At 36.3% G+C, this 22,053-nt stretch overlaps 1 protein-coding gene across 1 annotated transcript in view; it reads right to left on the bottom strand.

Annotated features, from left to right (window-relative positions):
• Positions 1–1,216: 1,216 nt before the first annotated feature.
• The window catches only part of DGKQ (diacylglycerol kinase theta), a 111,425-nt gene continuing 90,588 nt past the window's right edge, over positions 1,217–22,053 (bottom strand). The window contains exons 17-23 of the mRNA XM_075207986.1: positions 20,061–20,209; positions 18,395–18,576; positions 14,993–15,093; positions 14,301–14,447; positions 13,752–13,863; positions 6,870–7,022; positions 1,217–6,426 (exon numbers count right to left, since the gene is read on the bottom strand). Of these exons, the coding sequence (XP_075064087.1) occupies positions 6,325–6,426; positions 6,870–7,022; positions 13,752–13,863; positions 14,301–14,447; positions 14,993–15,093; positions 18,395–18,576; positions 20,061–20,209 (946 nt within the window). The 3' untranslated portion in view covers positions 1,217–6,324. The remainder of the gene's footprint in view (positions 6,427–6,869; positions 7,023–13,751; positions 13,864–14,300; positions 14,448–14,992; positions 15,094–18,394; positions 18,577–20,060; positions 20,210–22,053) is intronic.

Genomic DNA, 22,053 nt, shown 5'->3' with positions numbered 1-22,053 from the left:
GAAGAATATCTTAATTCATTATAATGGGTTTCTACAAAATCAACAAATATAGTTTACTACATTAAGGGTACAATTATAACAACCCAGAGATTGAACATTAAAAATTTGTTTCTATAGAATTCACTAGGCTAGACTATGAAAAAAGGGGCAAATTACCTATACATGACATTTAGTCAGGACAATAAGGCATATAATGCCATGATAACTTAGTAATTAAAGTAATGTATATTGTAACAAAAATGTTAAAATGGTATTTACATATTATATTAAAAACATGCAATTTGTTTAAAGAAAGTATTAACAAAACAAATGTGTTATAGTGTCAAATTTGAGATTATGTAACACAATATTCTGTAAAACATTGGAAAATAGCTCATCACTTTGAAAATAAGTCAGATTTTATTTGTATTATTTATATGAATAAAACTTTTATATAATCCCTCATTGAGCTTATTCTGTCAGAAAAAGAACCCAATGTAATGGTCTTTGGAGTAAAAGTTACACCGGGTGGGGTACGGTGATCCGATGCTGTGGGTACCGACACCCAATATATCCAACAAAAAAATACTAACAGATTACTAACGATATAATTAAAATGTACCCTTACCTGTAAAGCGACAGGGGAAATTATCGAATGTAGTGGCATGCGACCGCTGCTAAATGCGAAGATGGTGGATAACGGCGGCTGATTTGGACGTGAGGTAAGTTCCCGACGAACCCTAACCCTAATGCTTAACATACCTGTTTAAACAGATGCGGACGTCTTCAGTGACGTCACAATCAGACAGCGGCATCCAGCAGATTCGGGTACAGCAGAGGTACCACTACTTTCGGTAATCTCCGCCGTCACTGTAAAGGTGGTTTTTAATTATAATCATTAATAACGCGTTTGTGTTTTTTTTTGTAGTTATACTTGGTGTCGGTATCCTGATGCTCGGGATACCGACACAAAGTATAAGCACCTGTTACACCATAGTCTATAAAAAAAATAATAAAAAAAATAAATAAATAAAAAGGTATTCAATAAAATCTTTGTAACAGATATCAAATGAAATAAAATAATGTAGTTATATAACAATATAGCTTAAACATTGTTTTTAAACATTTCTTTTGCATATACCTTCAATTGTTAGACTTTAAACATTCATGAAAAATCTTTTACAATTAAACCTACTGTACCATGTGATTTTTACAACTAAATACCACTTAAACCAGATTTATTTCACAAAATTTTATTATTTATATTATATCACAACTCTGATATCCACATATACACTTAAATACATGACTAAATCAGTGCAAATAAAAATGACAAAAACTAAAATATATACAGCTGTCTTGACAAAAATATACATTTTTTTTATGCTTGAATCATACTATAGCACAACAGCTTTTAAATACAAAATGTTACATTTCAATCATAAATCATTTAGATCACCAACACAGTGGTTTGTAAAAGAGACAAGAGGATACATGTAACACCAAGAAAACCATGTTTTCAAGCTTAAACCACAAGTAAACATAAAATAAATGTGAATTACAGGAAATAAAATAAAGGCAACATTATTCTTACATTTAAAGAATAAAAAAATGTCACAATGGATGGATGGGTAGTGAGTGGCATGATGGTTTATAAAATAATTATTTTCTGTTTATAATGGACTTTTATCAGCATATTTTTACAGCGTGAGAACTCTTACAGTTGTTAAAAAAGTAACACACATTTACTAAAAAAGTGCATGCCAGAGCCATAGAATACGTGACTATTGCTTTTAAGTGTATTAATGAGTACCAATGTAGACACACACTTGTAATTCTAAAATACATTTTTCGGTGCTTGGAAAAAAAAAACGGTTAAAGCAAACATGGCAATAAGATCATTAAAATCAAGTCAAAACATTTAATGTACTACCAATATAGGAACAAGCAAGCTAATGGTGGTTCATTTAATTTGCAGTGAGAAAATAAAATAAACCAAAAACGAACACCTAAAGACCAGTATCACACTAGATTATGTCGATTTATTTGAGGGGGGGGGGGCTAGGTAACTTTCACTAGCAAGTTTAGTGACACCCAATTTACAACAGGTTATGCCATCTCTCTCCTAGAGAGGGCTTCAGTTGTGAGAGCGCTGCACTGAAGCATTCTTGTGTGACAGGGAAACAGTATTTTTCTTTGAAATATGGTTTATGACATCTTCCATATGTTGCATTCTTTTTGTCTGAAATTTAAATAATCCTAAACACAGGAGCATTCAAGGGGTGACTATATTGGTGTACCCCTTCTTAATAAATCCTGCCCCAACATGAAGCAAATGGGGGAATGATCCTCCTATTATCTGAATCTGGTCTCTGATACAGCTAACAGCAGAGGTAGTTTTCTGGGGAAGGGTGTGGAGGACCCCCTTTATTTGCTTTATGCCTGTTTTTGTGTAGGGGTGGTGGTTTGCTGTGCATTCCACTGCTTCATTGTGTTTTCTCTGAACTGATGTGATTTATTGAGCCAACATCAGAAAAGCATCAGTGTCAATTTATTGTAAGAATGTTGCTTTCTATTTTATTACTTGCATTCCTGGTGAGAGGCTATTGATTATTTGGCATTTATTTTACTAATACCAGACATAACATAAATACCACAGTGCTAAACAGTTAATGGTCATCAAAATAAAACAATACTAGGCTACCAATTATCCCAACTACAGTAGATCTGAAACTTGGTACATAAAGGCACAATGGAATAATGAGGCTGGATATAATTATGTAAAACTTGCATGACCAAGAAATAAAAATGTAATAATACCAACATAAAATTACATTTGTTTCAGCTATTTTCCATACCATCAAAAACATATCTTATAAGCAAGATATTTAATTCAGTAGCCTAGAATACTTATTCTGATAAGGAATCTGTGTTACACGTTAACAAAATATAAAAAGAAAATCTTTTTCATCATGAAAAATAAACTCTGGTAAATCACAACTGAATAAAAAAAAATACTTGAAAATAAGAAAATGGTTTGCTAACATTTTATATAACTACTATATATTTTTTTCTTGTACAAATAAATATAAAAATGACATGATTATTATATCTAATCAAAATTTGCATTTGTGTGCTCATGTTAACTTTGTATTACTTATGTCACTGAGAACATGCTTTAATAATCACTGCACATATTATCACATTGCCCCATAGCTTATGTTGTTCCACCAAAAATAAATATTTAAGTTTATGTAGTGCATTAGTGTCCAATGGTCACAAGATATAGATTCAACATAATATAAAACGTGTGGATTTATCAAATAGATTAGATATATTACTGCCCTGGACAAGGTTATTTTAGTCGTCTATTTTATATTTAAACAAATTCAATAACACTTTATATAATATTAGTAACTGTATTTAGTAGATGTAGAAGCATTTTGAAAAAAAAAATACTTGCCATATTATATAGTGATGTGATGGAGAATTTCAGTATCCAAGTGTTTGAGATTTTCATTAAGGATATAGTAATGAGCTGAATTACAACTATATCTGTAAAATAATGTTTTTAATATTTTACACAACTGTGTAACTCTAATTGTCAAAATACAATTTAATATTGCAGTCTCCCGAAGTCTTGTATTATTGTAACATACAAAGCCAATAGGTTTTCCCTGGACACATATATATACCATATTGACTGTGTTCTCTCAATTGTCTGATTGTTTACTATAAAATCCCATTGCATTTCCTCTTTTGTGAAACTACTATTACCTGCCATCCCACTTACTCAATGGTGTATTCTATTATGGTGGAGTATTTAAAAATTACTGTTACAGTGCATTACTCTTAACATGGTGTTAACAATACTACATATATTTTAGTTAAAAAGAAGAACACAAATTGTATCAATTTCCCAAATATATTCCCCAATTTTATCCAATTTAGCACCACAAACTCCAAAATATATTTTCATTTTAAAATGTGTGTAATGTATATTTCATGCACAGATTGTTTTTACTTCTCCAAGAGATTAGATGCATTGCTTTAAAGCAGGCCTGTCCAGCCTGCGGCCCTCCAGATGTTGTGAAACTACAAGTCCCAGCATGCCCTTCCAGCTATCAACAGGTTGTCTACTGGCAAAGCATCCTGGGGCTTGTAATTTCACAACACCTGGAGGGCCGCAGGTTGGACAGGCCTGCTTTAAAGACTCATGCAGCTCCCTTGGTACTGTGCTGCTCACCCTTATATAACATTAGCTTTAAATGAATTAAAATATCAAATCTTCGTTAAATCTGTAAGCTAAATTCAACCTAAAAGACAACTTTACCAGGATATACATTGACTATTTACTAAAGAACCAGGGAAATTAAAATGACTATTTTAAAAACAGAAAAAGGCAAATTGAGGCAACATGTCTGACATTAACAAAATATTAAGTTTAAAAAGAGTAAAACACAAATATAATGCAGATTCCATTCGGGAGCTGGTGAATTAATATTTAGCAGGTGACTTTCTTGTCTATTCTGCTGCTGACTATAGATCTCTAGAATTCTGTCAGTTTTTATTTTTTTTTTAAACCTTTTTTTTTTTTTTTTATCAATAAGAGGTTTCATTTTACATACTGTTCAGTTTTTTTGCTAAATTTACAAAATATGTAAAGCACACCTCTTGCGAGATCAGAACACAAGTCCTGCACCAATCAGGTGCTGCAGGACTCACAAAAATGTGTTGCACCATTTGCTCTCTAGTAACCAGTTAGACAATCCAGACCAAAATTGAACTTTTATCATTGTAAGATAATTAGTTCAAAACAGATAATAAATTAAATTATGTTTTAATACACTTATGCATGTCATGGCACAGTGCATTGTATAGCTCACAGTCCAGTTTCGACACGCAATGCAAATCCTAAACGTTGGTATAAGGGAACTTTGGCTTGTTTCTTCTTTTAGTACTAATATGATAAAACTAAATATAATGCAGCAATGTTCTCATATATTTTTTATTGTAATATTCTTTAGCAGCAGATGCCTACAGGCCCTAGTTAAATATGTACCCCCACACAAAACTTCTCCAATTGATATAAACATATACTAACTGCTATAATATTCACAGCCAAAGCTCAGAAAGCAGTGCACTTGAGATATTACCACATACTATTACGCAAATGTCTATTTAACGGTCAGACAATTTAGAATGAAAGCACTTGGATGTCAGTACATACTGAAGTTTGGTGCAATACCTATATACTATACATGAATTTATTACCAGTTAAACTACACAATACAAAGTCACGTTATTCTCATTTTGGTAAAACCTGATCACGGTCATTAAACTATCATTAAAAATGTTATTTAGTCATCTACATATAAAGTATAAATTATTGGATTTTCCACTTGCAAAATCCTATGTAGTTCAAATTAAGAACTAATCATGATCTGTAGCTACTTATTACTTTGTAAGAAATAAATCCATATATAAAAGACATAATACATAAACAATAAATACTTCCTGGATGTTTTCAAACATTTAACTTAATCACATTCTAAAAATGTTTTGGGAGCTCCAAGCTAAGATATATATATTTCATAATAATACCATATGATCCTTGGCAAAATATACATTTAATATTTTCCTTGTATGACCTATGCTCTACTTGTAGGATGACGCAAACTTTTTTGATAGAGTTTCTAGTCTGACCAGATCGGGCCAGCTAAATTGTCTGGACAATGCTGCATCTCATATAGATAACCCCACTGAATAAAAAATACATTTTCTAATATAGTGCTTTACGTACAGTATGCATGGAATGGGAATTTTGCCCAAAAAGGCTTTTTGATGTGTGTTGCAAATACAATAACATGTACAGGTCTTTCATAAATTCTGCTTCAAGCATTTAGACACTAATAATAAAAGACCGTCTAAAACAAGCAGAGATAAAAAACCGAAAAAAAACCTACCACTTATCCTTGCAACATCTAGGCAAAACCGGAACGGTAAATGGGAACCCAAGGCACAGTGTCTAAACTAAAAACAACAACTGCACCTTGGCAGCCATGCTGTATCATGCACAAGCTGTCACCTTTACAAAGGTAGAATATAATCTAACTACGCAAGGCTACAGTCCTGATTATTTTGTTATTACTGTTAAGACTTTTAGAGTCAAACTGTTACTAGAAGCTGAGAAGACAAATTTCCTGCATTACACAGTTACAAAGACTATAGCTATACTATGGAAGAAGCAGTTTGCAGTAGAATAGAGGGACTCCCATCCTGTCATTGCCTCGGGTCTGCGATGCAGTGTTTTATTGGAAAGTTCCAGTACAGATTTCATCATTCTTAGCTTCCATTGTCATTGAGTGTAACAGAATCTCCTTTTGTGTCTTTGGAGCTGGAAGAAGTTTTCTTTTGTTTCTGTTTAGACTTTTTCAGCATGTGAACCTATATAAAAATAGGAATCAGTTCTGTTAATGGCAGGGGTAGAGAAAACATCACACTTTCTCTGCAAACTGTAAAAGGAAAAGAAACAGCAAATTAATAAAATGGTTGGATGTTTAGCGCAGATGCGTATTATTAATTTTTAATGGAGAAGCAAGGAGGTTAGCTGACCATTGCACCACAGAGTGCATGCTTATCAATGTCTCTCGGCGCTAGGACAGAGCAGTAGGATCTCATTAAGCTGGAATAAGCTCTCACTGGTGTAGCTAAATATTTTAAAAGGTAATAGCTATTGTAAATTCATTGGCTGGCTTGTCAAAACTAAGTATCTAAAATGTTAATGAGGGTTTTGACAGTTCTTCAAGGAACAGCTGCATTATATGTGTAAATAAAATATTTGGCTTAAAACAAATGACAAATGATTGAAGAAGAAGCTGCTTTTCTACCTTTGGTCCTGCTGCAGAAATAATTATCTGTCCTGGTGACTGGATCCAGGGCTCACCATCCACTTGGACAGGAATAGGTCTTAGAAGGGTTACTCGGAAGTATGAACCCTGCGCAATGCGAATTCCTGAACGAAGTCCTCCTTGAACCTGGCCCTGGCAACACAGACAGACTTATAATGAAACAAGTGTATTCAATTTTAATACAGATATACTGTATGTAGAGGGGATAGTCATCTTGCTAATGATATAAGTAAAAAAAAAGAAAAAAAAAAAAAAAAAAGGAGTATGTATAGTCCAGTGGTTCCCAAACTTTTGCAGTTCGCGGCACCCTTAGAGTCTCCAAATTTTTTCAAGGCACCCCTCCAATATAATTATTGAGCAGTCCTGTTTTAGAAGTAGTTGGGACAAAAAATTTTAATAAGTATTTAGGTCAGGACAGAAAATACTTATTTAGTTGTATGCAAAAATGCCCCTCTGCATCCAGACACACTGCCCTCTCTCACACTGCCCCCTCCTCTACCCCCCTGTCACACTCCTTTGCCCCGCTGTCACACTCCTCTGCCTCGCTGTCACCCTCCTCTGCCTCTCCTCTGCCCCGCTGTCACCCTCCGCTGTCACCCTCCTCTGCCTCTCCTTTTCCCCCGCTGTCAACCTCCTCTGCCTCGCTGTCACCCTCCTCTGCCCCGCTGGCACCCTTCTCTGCCCTGCTGGCACCCTCCTCTGCCCCGCTGGCACCCTCCTCTGCCCCGCTGGCACCCTCCTCTGCCTCTTCTCTGCCCCGCTGTCACGATCCCTCTAACTCCTCTGCCGCGGGCCAGCCATATAAAAAAAAAAGAAAACACAGTAACTTACCAATCCGCCGGGCGCCGTGACCCAGCAGCCTCCTCTCTCCCGCAGCAGCTGTCACTGAATATCGACGTCAGTGACAGCTGCTGGAGAGAGGAGTCTACTGGGTCCCGGCGCCCGGCGGATTGGTAAGTTACTGTGTTTTCTTTTTTTTTTATATGGCTGGCCCGCGGCACCACAGTGACAGCGCCACGGCACCACAGTGACAGCGCCGCGGCACCACAGTGACAGCGCCGCGGCACCCCTGGGAGCCGCGGCGCACAGTTTGGGAACCGCCGGAGTATACTCAAAAAATTGATATTCACCCGACTGACTGATTATGAAGCTATCAAGTTTTGAGAATACTTTGTACTTAAAGGCTAACTCCCCCTGTCATAATAATTAGTGTTTAAGTGTCAAGTCAAATGTTTTATCTACTTTTTCAGATTACTCGAACATTGAAAAATACCCACATCTCATCCTCAAAGCAGTAATTAGGATTTATATGCACATTTAGAATTTATGGTTGAAAAAGAGGGATAGGCTGCGCTTCCTCCAAATATATGAATATATATAATATATATATATAATATAATATTGGATTGTTGTGCAATCACCAGTACTCAGATTTATTCACTAATTACTTAATTACTCCATTGCCTCTTGGCTGATTGGCACATCCGGATCTCTTTAAAAACTGGCTAGGAAGACCAGTTGGACATTACTATCCCTGAGGAAGCCCACTGGCCATTGCCACCGGGCGAAACGCGTTGGAGACTGTCCCTCAACTCAGTTTTATTCAACTTACTAGCATGCTAGCATCTTACATTACCATATACAGACATCCACATCGGAGACCAGCCTGTAGCGTGTATGCGCTCATCCGTAGCGGCACTACCGCTTCCCCTGTTTAGCCTCAACTTTATGAGAAAGAGAGAGACTACGTTGGGGATTAGGAGGACTACATTTGGATCATCGCCACCTATATTCTGCTGGGTACCTGTCCATTATTGGAGGCATTTTGATATCCATACATTTAATCTCAACACGGAGATATCCCGCAGCGTGCACACGCTATTTGAGCGGGATCATTTTTTCTTTCAACAAGAAGGAGAGGATTTCCCTTTAGGAACTAGAAGAACTTTCTTCCTCATTCTTGTTTTAAAAATTGGCATTCTGCTGGGTGCTTTTTATCATTGAAATCAACGTTATATCTAACCTCATCAGCACAGACTCTGGGACCGCTACTAAGTGCCTGTCTGCATTATAGACAGCCAGACATCCCTGCTTCATGTGAGTAACGGCTACCAATTTCATTTTTGCTTGCATTTTTCATCATCACCAACATTTTTATTTTACAACTCTGGACATTATATTTCCTTACATTCCCTTTTTGCGGTTCATATCAATTGTCATTTCATATTTTAGTAGCTTGCAAGTGCACTCTAACCATATTTTCAATCACACTGAGTTTATAGTGTTTTTTTACCATTATCATTGTTTTCGGCAGTATCAATTGATGCATGTTAATTGTTTAACACATCTAAGCTGTCTCGTTCCGGCCGGAGCGTATTGTGGACCTATCCATATTAAATTGATATATCTTTCCTTTACAAGCGCCCAGAACCTGACTATTTTTATACATTTAGACTTTATATAAATTAGAAAAAAAAGAAAACCTTTGATATTGGAGCATAAACAATTTCTAATAGAAATCCAATAGTCAGGTTAAGCGGCTGCAAAGGGGAGGTTGCAACCCTCCTGCACTACATGTACCTAGAAGAAAAATTGAAAATGCAGCGCTAAAAAGACACTTTAGTACTAATACAGCAACGACAACACACACACACACGTGTGTGTGTGTGTGTGTGTGTGTGTGTGTGTGTGTATGTATGTATGTATGTATGTATGTATGTATGTATGTATGTATGTGTATATATATATATATATATATATATTTATTATACATACCTACATACATACACACACATATATATATACTCAATCACCATCTTGTTAGAACTCAATAGATCACAAGCCCTCAGGAAAATGTGGAGCCTGGACACCTCACATTCAACATTGATTTGCAAGTGAGGTTGGGAGTGAGAAGCTAACAATTGGGCACATGTGCAAATCTGCCATCAAAAATTGTTTGAGATGTGAGATTTCTCATACTATCTGGTACGCAGACTCTATTATTTGCACGTATATGGGTGGTCCATCACTTGATTCTGGGATCTTGGTCCCATACACCTTATAGAGCCCTGGTGGTTTATGGTGTATTATCCCCATTATATGCAATTTTTTAGTACGGTGTCACACTATGTTTGCTCTTTCCATATTGATTTGCTGATCCATGGAGACTTGGAGGATTATGAACACAGCAGAAGCTACTCTCTCTGTGAAACCCACTGCTGCTTACCTCACAGTACGCATGTTATTACTTATTCCCACCTTTTTAATTGATATTACACTATGAGGCGCCTTGCCTGTTTTTTGTTTCAGCAATTCCCATAGTCCGGACTGACCATCTGGTTTCAGGCTTCCAAGGCTGCCACTCATACAGGAGTCAAGTGATATTTGATGTGGACTTTTTGGTTTGGGACTGATTGTATGTACATGTTTTATTGAGACATTTGTCCTGACACGTACGCTGTGGTGACTAGCGCCACATATATCTTTTTGCTCACTATATATATATATATATATATATATATATATATATATATATATATATACATATATATACATATGTATACATATATATATATTATACATACATACACACATACATATACTCATAATCACCAATTAAAATTGTACAAATATTTAATATACACTGGTCAATACCATACAAAAAACAGATTCATATTAAAGAAAATCAATTCATATACATAGAAAACCATGTTTTCTAATAAAATAAATTACTGTAATTTATATAGCATGGACACATCAATTAAGGTATAAACTACTAACTATATAGCTATAAAAATCAACTAGCTTGATAATAGAGTATATATTCCTTATTGTGATACAGAGCCGATCTCATAAGTATAGATAATACAATAATATAATGTCCAATAATATAATGTCCAACATCAACTTCGATATCGTTATTTGATCTAGTTTCACCTGTGGGCCAAGAGTTATTTTAATGAGAAACACAGTGCTGATCACAGATCTTTCAATGAAAGAATGACAAATAACTTAGTTTAATTTTCAGCATTAGCTGGTAGAGAATACTGTGTATCAATATCAGACTCTCTTGTGGCTAATGGAAAAAGCTTCTGGTGGTGAAATGATTTTTTATCATAGGTGTGTGATATGTAATGTCTCAGAATCGTAACTGCTAAAAGGACAAAAAGGATTTTCTGTTCGACTTTACTGATTCAACTTGTACGGCAATCGGACAGATACTCTTTCTGTGTTGTTAATTGCGGCAGCCCTCATGACTGCAGAATCAAAAGGTCATCTATATAGCGGCCATAGAAGACCAGGTTCGTCCCGAATCCTCCAACCTCAAATGCGCTTATTCTCAAATGTACCCATATAGAGGTTGGCATAGCTTGGGATGAACCTGGTCCCCATGGCTGTTCCCATCACCTGTAAATAATATGCACCCACAAATAGAAAATAATTGTGAGTTAAAATAAAAGTAATCAAATCAATTATTAATTTCTGGTGTTGTTCTGTAAGAACACTCGGATGTACAAGAACTTTCCTAATAGTCTCTATCCCTACAGTGTGTGGTATATTAGTATACAACGACAGTACGTCTAAAGTGAGAAAACCGTAATTCTCCTGCCATACCATATACCTAATCAATTAGAGTGCAAAGAATCCCGTATAAATGACCTTCGAGAACCCACCAGATTTCCCTCTGGAGAAATTACTTTGTGTAATGAAACGTGTCAGGATAATACATAGTGTGCTACAGCTAACACTGTTATAATTATCTTTTTTTTGTTTGCTATGCTATGCTCTATATTGGACTCTTGGTGGCGAATAATATGTAAGTGTTCCCTGAAGGGACTGAATATAGCTCTCTTCAATTTGTGGATACTGTCTCTCTGTGAGCTGAATTAATTTTGCCTCCCGACTGAGTGTTTCATTGGCTGCATCGGTTAAAGAAAACATGGACGTTTTCATGCCATGTATGTGTATGGAATAATGTAAGGCTCCTCGACATTGAGTCTAAGCAGCAGAGAGGTTACCACTGCTTATTATAGGATATTTATACCGTCTGCAGATATGGGACATTGAAGCAGGATCTCAGGGTACTTGCCAGCATGACAGATGAGAACTGCCGGCAGGATAGCAGACAGGTCACAGCTGGTGATTCTGCAATCCAGAAGGCTGCCACAATTAACAACACAGAAAGAGAATCTGTCCGGTTACCGTACAAGTTGGATGAGTAAGCTCACAGAAAATCCTTTTTGTCCAATGAGCAGTTAGGATTCTGAGATATTGTATATCACACACCTATGATAAAAATCATTTTACCATCTAATGGAGGCTTTTTCTATTAGCCACAGGAGAGTCTGATATTGATGCACAGAACAGAGTATTCTCTACCAGCTAATGTTGAAAATTCAACTAATTTATTTGTCATTCTTTCATTGAAAGATCTGTGAACAGGACTGTTTTTATTATTAAAATAACTGTTGGCCCAAAAGGTGAAATTAGATTACTTAGCAATCTAGTTGATCTGTATAACTATATAATTAGTAGTTTAAAACTTTATGTATCCATGCTATATGAATTACAGTAATTTATTTTATTATGAAACAGGATTATCTATGTATATGAATTGATTTTTTTTAATATAAAATAGTTTTTGTATGGTATTTTACAGAGTATATTAAATATTGTGACAATTTTAATTGGTGATTGTGATAGTATATCTATCTATCTATATCTACATCTAGATCTAGATATATATATCAGTTTTGTGGTTACTGTATTAGGACTAAAGTGGTTTCTAGCGCTGCATTTTCAATTTTTCTTAATTAGACCCTTAATTATTACTTAATTTAGCCAACTGATCGGATTGCAACTATAAAGTCGGTTCTGCACTACCGATCTAGTATGTGGAAAAATACTTGGCTAAATGTAATTAGGGGTCCATCACATCACATTTATTAGTAGATAGCGTAAACTTCACACATTGATTTAAAGAAAAAAGCTTAATTAACGTTATCATTTAAAACACAAATACGGCAACCACACAAAATAGGTATCACGCCTGAGGATTTGTCTATACCCGGACTGGGTTGTGTCTCTGGAACAGAACTGGTGGCTACGTGCACAAAGCTGGGTGGCTTAATTAGGTTCCTTCACATGAGAGGAAAAATACTGGAGCAGGTAGTGGTTGCTGAGAGTTCAGGATATTACGAAATATGAATGGCACTGGAGACTGAAGTCAAGAATAGCAAGACGGTGGGTGATCAGATATAGCAAAAGACACCGCGTCAGAACCGTAATGCTGAACCGAACTGTAATCGGATTGCTGGCTGTGTTGTCTGGGCAGAATTAAATGAAAAGACTACAGATTGCTATAAAACAGGTTGGCGTCTGAGGAAACAATGTTGCACTGGAAATGGGTTAAAGGTCCAGGAAGTCCTTTTATAGGAGCTGCTATGCCCTGATTAGACGCTGCGGTCAGCTGTGCTGAAGCAGCACTCTAACTGGCTGAGAGGGAGCATGTGACAGAATGCAAAAATGGTAGCACCCATGCACTGGTTTTGAAGGGATATCTGGAGTTGAGACAGACTGGGCAGCATCCTGCAGAGAGATCTGGGACCAGTAGAGCCTGCGGACTGCAGGGACAGCTGAGAGAAAGACAGCGGAGGGCAAGTAACAGGACCTGAGAGTTGGTGCATGACAATAGACATGCGGCACTGGAGTTGATGAAATGTTACCTACAATACAAATCTGACCAAATTTTTAAGCAGCTGCATCAGTGTCATATTTTAAAGATTCAATAATATTGTAATTGAATTAATTGTATACAATTCTTATTTCAAACAAAGTTACAAACAGTGTATGTGTACTTACCATGTGAACAACACCAGTTACGCCAACAACTTCTAGCAATCCATCATCAATTCTTGGCTTTCCATATCGATTATCGTTATCTGAGCCCCACAGATCAGCTCCTGAACCCCAACTAATAAAAGCAAAACAAGAAAAAAGTGGTATAGACGTATTGACTGTAACTTTAGTACAATTGGTGGCCTTTTATTATGTATGCCAACGCCTTTTCTTGGTTTGGTTTCTTTTTGTTGCTTTTTAAGATGTGTTTCTTCCCATGGCCCGTAAACATACAAGAAAATGAAGGCTTGTCGCTAACTTGCCATCGGTTGTGTGGCTGTGGTAGGGAAATTATACTGTAAACTGCATTACGACAGGAAATAGTATGTTCATTGCTGTGCAACAAACCTAGGACTATACATTATATACAATGGGCAACAGACAAAATATTACTTTGTAAATAATCCCTAATCTTTAAACACCTCTGCAAACATACACAGGTTGAAAAAATAAAAAATACAATTCTTGTTAAAAGAAAAATATATTTCATATTTGCCTCGTCACATTACCCACCTGGGGATGTTTAGGAAGATAAGACCTTCTATATTTGGCAGCTCCACCTCTTGTTGGTCAACCTGAAGTTTTAGATCTTTATGCAAACTTCGATTGTGACTTAACTTCTGCAAACCAGCCTTGACATATACACCCTTATTGTGGAACCTTTAAGAAAAAGTCTTAACTTTACCACAAATTAAATAAACCTTTAATAGTCACCTTTATTCTCATAATGGCATACTGCGCATAATATGTGTATATTGGTACAGTCACATGGCCCAATAGAAAGGAAAAATGTATGGCTCATCTAATAAGAAACAACTCAAGTTGCATCATTGTTGGCTCTAATAAATTTTGCAAAGCAAATGTAGTAATAGTCAAAGCAATCTCTGTCTAGCTCTGCTAACCATTTGTTTTATTTCAAAAATAAGTATGTTACATTAACATTGACTAACTTAGGCCACTTACAAATATCAAAATTGTTATGATATGTACCACCAGACTAAAGAAGATTTTTTTTTAAAATTAATCTGTGTTTCAGTTGGTCAAGTACACAACAAATACAGGTATCAGAGCAATAACTAATGTTGGGTGAATTTTAAGGTGAAGAATTAAAAAGTATGATAGATTTCTTCCCTCAGCACACATGGGCCAAGGGGGAATCAAGGAAATACGATTATTTTAACATCAGTTGACAAAGTAGAAATTACCTGCTATTGAATTTTCCAGGCTCAATTTCACGGGCGTGATGAAAATCCAAACTTAACTCTGCATCAATCCCAATCCCACAATAGTTGTTCATTTGAACAATCTGGCAAAGCAAAATCATTGAGTAATGAAGTTATCCAATATAACACCATTATACAGGTCACATATTTTTGCTTTTTTTTACCTCTACATTATTATTATTAACCTCAATAACACTAATTTCAAGTCATTTGCAGTCAATTTTGACCACCTCACAGGTCACAATATTATTTTCATACACTTTCAAACAAAGACTGCAGCGACCTGGCTGGATGCTAAGCGACAGAGCAATGACTCAAACACACGGCAGTTCATAGCACATCTAGGAAACATTGCCACACAGCAGTGTCAGTAAAGAAAAGTGGTGTAAGATGGAATTGTCCTTGGATCATGAAACCAGTTATGGTTCATTTGATCGCTCCAACCGTTCCTTGGATAACTGTGGTAATTCTACAGGTAATACATGGCGATGAGCACTGACTCAAAGAAAGGCGAAGGCCTCATTCTTTCCTTGCCACTGCGTGTGTAGAATGGCACGTTGGCAATTTTATTTTTTTCTGCAGATAACTTTGCCTGGATTATAGGACTTTTTTTCTTGACCAAGGTAAAAGGTATTTTTTTACATTTTTGTTTTCCTGATTTAAAACACTATGCACTTTAACACAGGCTTTAACAGATGACGTAGAGGGATTACTCATGACTGGTGCCAGCAGCTGCTTGGTGCTCTTGGTCTTCTGCGTACTGCTGTGAAGCCATTTTGATAACACAGTACAATGTGAATGCAGATTTAGAAGACCGAGTCTGCCAGCCCTATTATTTCTATTTCAGCAATGACAATTAGCAATGGAGTTCTCCTTCTTTGTGTTTTACCTATTAGAAGACCAAGCCTGTCAGCTCTATTATTTCTAGCTCAGCAATGACCATTCGCAATGGAGCTCTCCTGAATATCACTGGAGACTTTGAAGGACACTCCTACCCCTCCTCTTTCTTTTCTACCTATGACGCTGCCCAACTGCACTAGAGACTGCCAAGAACTGTGCTACCCCTTCTGTGTCCCTCTGTGAAATGGCGCTGGATTGCCGTGGAGGTTGGTACTTATAGAATCCAAAGCTTGTGAGATCTGACGACGTAACGATGACGTTTTGCCTCGTTTTCAATTCCGAGGGCGTACAAAAGTACCAAGCCGAGCCAGCTCGGTGCTTGAATCTGATAAGTTCGGGTATGTTCGGTTCTCAGGGAACCGAGCCTGAGCCTCTCTAATTATTACTGACAATAGTGCTCATACACCTGAGGATCTCAGCATCAACTGTTAGTTTGCACTCAGTGTGTTGTGTAGATTTAAAATATATTTTATTCAATATAAACACTGTGTGAACATCCAACCAACTAATGATTGGCATGTGCTATGGTGGACTGCAGCCTAGATCACAATGCTGATCTTATTATAAAATGGGCATTTCACACAACTATTCATTTTCTTTTACTCATCACGATAAGCATATAGATAAAATCATTATATTAGAATGTGTGCTAATATCTTTTTGATTGCTTTTATATTTTTTTGGTCATATTGGCCCCATGTATCAATGATGTGCTGGTCCAAACTATTCCTAATTCTATTTGGGCAGAACACCTAACATGCTCAGTTTTATATAAATAAAAGAAATCATCATCATCAGCCATTTAGCGCTACAAACTCTGCAGCGCTGTACAGAGAACTCACTCACATCAGTCTCTGCCCCATTGGAGCTTACAGTCTAAATTCCCTAACACACACACACACACACACAGAATTGACTAAGGTCAATTTTAATAGCCAATGAAACTATTAGTATGTTTTTGGAGTGTGGGAGGAAACTGGGAGAACATACAAACTCCACACAGATAAGGCCATGGTCAGGAATTGAGCTCATGAACCCAGTGCTGTGAGGTAGAAGTGCTAAACTGTAAGCCACCGTGCTGCCCAAAATATCAGAAACCAGTAGACTTATATACACTAGTGGTAGGTAACATGATATTGTTCAGGTGCCTAACAAGCAGCTCGGTGTCAATTATGTTACATTATTGTGAGAGAGCATCAGATGAAATTATAAGATCAGAGCAGCAAGCCAACTGGTAGGTTAACCTATAGCTGACTATTGAGATTGGTGATAAGACATTGTCAATCAGTCATGGACTAACCAAATACATACACTGGGTGACATCAGAATAACTAGTGTGAGGATTAAACAGTGGAAAATAATCTGGTAAGCAGGGCCACAAGGGACCCCTTTGAGGGCTGTCTCTTGCCCAATGATGAAAACAGATAAATAAAATATGATAGTAGTCTATAGTTTACATTTCTTTGCATGTATTTTCTATTCCAGTAATTTCCAGATTGTATAATATTTAATAAACCTTATTCTCTCTTCTGTCTAGGCAATAAAAATGACAAGTGAAGACTTGCGTCTCTCGCTGGTCAGTTTCACCAGGAAGGAAGAATGTACAAATAAGCCTCTCCAAAAAGAGAAGAGACTTCTGGAAATGCCATTTACATAGCAGTCCTGTGAATCAAAGTCCTACCCAATGGGTTTTCAAAACACATCACGGGCTTCTGGTAGCACTAAACTGAATTTGTGTTACGCTAACAAGCCATGTATACAACTGTACCTGGTCTAGTAGTCATAAGTCAGCAGACTATATTAAGCAAATAATGATTTGGATGTGATAAAATATTTTGTCTAAATTATGAAAAAAAAAAAAAAAAAAAAAAAAAAGATATCAATATCTCTAAGACTTCAAACTCAATATGTGTGTGTGTGTGTGTATATATACACACACGCATACATACATACATATATATACATACATACATATACACACACACATACATACATACACACACACACATTAGTACAACTGCAATGTAAATATTACAGTAATAGAACAATAACAAATATATCATACTTGCCAACTCCCGGAAAGAGAGGGGGCGTGACTGGAGGGTGGGAGGGGGCGGGGTGAGGCAAATTGCGTAATTTGGCCCCGCCCCCATGCGAAAACTTAATTTGCATAGCGGGGGTCGGGGTTAAAATGACGCGATTGGCCTCGCCCTGCCCCCTCCCGCCCTCCAAAATGGCATGATTCTCTGTGATATTCAGGATCCGGGAGAAATGCCAGCTCACCCGGGAGCCCGGGAGACTGACCCGAATTTCGGGAGTCTCCCGGACTTTCCGGGAGAGTTGGCAAGTATGAAATATATTAGTTTGCTCCACTTTTTAACACTGAAGTTAAAGCTAACTGACAATGTAAATGTGCAATTATCCTATAACAGTACAGAAAGTTTAGAAGTATATAAAATTATTGATGAAAAACAACGACCATACCTTTGGTGGCTCAGGTTCTGAAATACCATTTTCCATTGAGTCAACAACCTCTTGGGCATCAAGAAGTATTGTCCAGCGGTCCATTAATACATTTTCAGCTTCATCTACAGATATGAGAATTGAACAGGGATCCTCTCCACTGTAACCAGCTCCCCATCGAAGAACTCTCCCCAAATCGTTTCCTGAATTTTTTATTAAAAAAAAAAAAAAAAAAGACGGCACCTTTGTACTTTCAATGTGAAATGTATGAGATCTCTAATCTAAAAGGAACTGTTAAATGCAATGAGAAAATAGTCTCTCCACTAGATGGCTGTATTTCCGCTTCTCTAAATGCAAACAATAGTCACAAAGCTGGACACAAGAATTATATGCAATACCGACTTATCACAACCAAGACCAGAATTGCAGCATAAAACAATCAACATTACAAACTAAAATAATGACACGTGGCAATGATAGCATGTGTAAAAACAAAATGCAAATTTTCGAGTACAAAATATAATAATTATTGCATAAACCATCACAGAACGTTGCACAGTGATGCTCCATAAAGAGCAACAACTCACAACTACACAAAAGAGACAATATTCATACAAGCACAGAGCTTTTGTGCAGGACAGAAACTCTGCAGACTCTCCTGCTGAAATCAGCTGTCTGTGTGCTCGCTATCATGACTATGCGCAATACCCATTGCCTTTCAGATTTTAAATCACACAGTGAAGGGCTACATGGCTTCAAGACAGAGGATCTGTAGAGTAATAGTTACAGCTTCACAATAAGATGAATAATGATTTGTGTCCTGAATGACAAATTCTCTATTGTTTACTCTCGCTGTGTTGTTTAACAATTGATCCTCTATCTATAACAGACAGCACAGGCCCATGATAAATCCCACCAATAAATCCCCATTGTTTAACTGATACTTGTATTGGTGAAAGACTTTGATTACATTTCTTACAATTTCCTAATAATAATAATAATGGGGCTATAATGAAAGGAGAGCACACTTTAGTAAGGTACTAAAGCTATAAACGTGCACACTGCTTACTTGATCCAGAACAATATTTACATAGCCATATAATATAGTGATGAGGTCCCGTAAGGTCGAAATTCCTATATGAGCTGAAATGATTGCACTGCATTTTGACATGTATTTTTATGCTACAGATAATAAAAAGTTAATAATTTTACACAAGACTGTTATATACAAAAATCTATAAAAAAAAAGTATCTATTTGCTTTCCCATGCACACAATTATTTGGTGAAAGCTTTTAAAAGGGACATTTTAATATTTGAAAATGTCATGTACAATTTAGTGAAGTACCTTTCCTTTGGAACCCACTTTCTGCATAGAGGAGGAAGAAGGGGGAGGGGAATCAAGCCTCCACATACTTCGAAAAAAACTAATATTCAGATAAGGGCGCAGGAAGAGGGTTCACACCCTCTGCATCATAGTATTACTTGTCCTACTTTTAATATTGGGTTCTCATTTGTACAGGCACAAAGACACAGAGCCCCACTATGCCTGTACATTACAAATATCATTTTTCTCCTCACACTGCCACAGAATACACTATTATTCTGAGAGTATGTTTACATTTTCCTATTTGTGTTGTTTTCATGCATAAAATTGTTACAGAACTCAACAAAGCAATGTGTACTTACCTGTTCCTAGAGGCAGTACTGCTATAGAAGGTTCTGTACAAACTAACTTGTGTCTTATTTCCTCAAGTGCACCAAGTACCCAGCCGACTGTACCATCACCACCACATATAAGAACTCGAAAATAGGGAACTTGAGAGAATGTATGAAATCTGAAATGGAAAAATAATACCATTAGAATTTATACATTTAATGTAACTAAAGTGCACTATGTATCAACTCATAGGGGTCAACAAAACAAACTGTTGCGAGTACATATATCAACTGAAAGTAAGACAATAAGGGCAGTAAAACAACAATTCAATTCTTATGGTAATAGCTGTGCATTATTACAGTTACTATGGAAATTTTAAAGCAAATTTTTGCTTGCGCCTCACAGAGCTCCAAGCAAAAATCAGTGTTGAATTTATTGTAGTAATGGTAATTATGTGCAGCTACTACCGTAGTAAAGGTAATAGTGCGCATCCTGCATTGTCCATTAGAAACTCAATCGGCCCCTAAAGGTCTATGTTTTTTATATGCACCAAGAGATTAATTCTGATTGATCTATATCCATGGGCAATACTGTGAACTGACATTACTGTATACAATGTTAATGCATTAGTGGTGTGAATACTTGTACACATGAAGTCCTGTAAAATAAATAATTATCTTCCTTGCTGACATCACTTCTGATTAAATATAACAGATTCATTTATAATCAGGATGTATAAGTAATAAATAGTGAAATGATAAGATGTATTTATTTTATTTTAAAATAGTATATGCAATAATCTATCTATGTATAGGACACCATAGCTTTGAACATGACATAACCCCCGAATATGAGCAAAACACAATTCCATTTAATTTAAGATACCTCTTTCAAATAAATGTTGCTTCATACAACATACAGAATATATATATATATATATTATTTTGAATATATATATATATATATATATATATATATATATATATATATATATATATATATATATATATATATATTCAAAATAATACTTAGAATTGCATGTTATATACAAAGCAAGAGAAGTGAACTTTGTAGTTCATATCCGTTTTACAAGACATATTTTATAGACAAAAACATTCAGTGAAAATCATAAAAAAAACAAAAACCATAATGCCATTGGAAATAGGGATAGTTGACAATTATGGCAGTGTAATATTTGACAATGTGTTTTGCTTCTAGATCAGTGGGTGCAAGGAGGACACTGCTTTGCACAATGCACACTGTAGACAACCAGGCACACACTTAGACGGGGTTTCCTATTGTCCAGAACCCACCTCTCTACATACATAAAAGTTACCAATTGCTGCAAGTAATTTTTTTTATTTATTGTTACATGTTATAGAAAGTAAATAATACCATAGAGAGAGGTGCCATGCAGAAGAGGAAGGGTAAGATAAAGACTGGCAGCAGCAGAACAGTCCAATTGTGTGTGGAGGGCATCCTCTGTGTCATCAGGGGGCACCAAGCACAGAGCTAAGGGGGATCTGTAGCTGTGTGAACTGCAGGGGATAGAGAACGAGTACAACCTGTGTCTACCATGCCTATCTCCCTGTCCAATTAGACTATCAGTCCTGTCAGTCTTTCTCCAATTCTTTGTAGTGTGTTTGGAGTTCTGACAGTGTCTCCTGGCACAAACTATGTTGCTTTTATGATACAGGACGACAGTCCACTACCAAGCATGGTAAATAAATAAGTTTAAAAAATAAAAATAAAAAATTATATAAAAAAAATCATGAATAAATTTTATTAAATTAAATTTATAAAATTGATTGTGATTAAAAATTTAAAAGTTTACCTTGAGGGTGGGGCATTTACATTCATTTGTATTGTAATTTGTTGGAGTGTTACTGTATTTTCGATGTAATTTAAGGTATTTGCTCTAAGAGTTCAAACACACAAGGTGACCGTAATACAATAGAATTTTTGTTAGCTACAGTACTGCGAGTCTCCTTGATCCACATGGTGAAAGCAGTCCTGCTATAA

The sequence above is a fragment of the Mixophyes fleayi genome, chromosome 1, assembly GCF_038048845.1.
Source record: "Mixophyes fleayi isolate aMixFle1 chromosome 1, aMixFle1.hap1, whole genome shotgun sequence".
NCBI lineage: Eukaryota > Metazoa > Chordata > Amphibia > Anura > Limnodynastidae > Mixophyes > Mixophyes fleayi.
The sequence above is the reverse complement of the archived record's forward strand: the minus strand, read 5'-3'. Positions and strand labels throughout refer to the sequence as shown.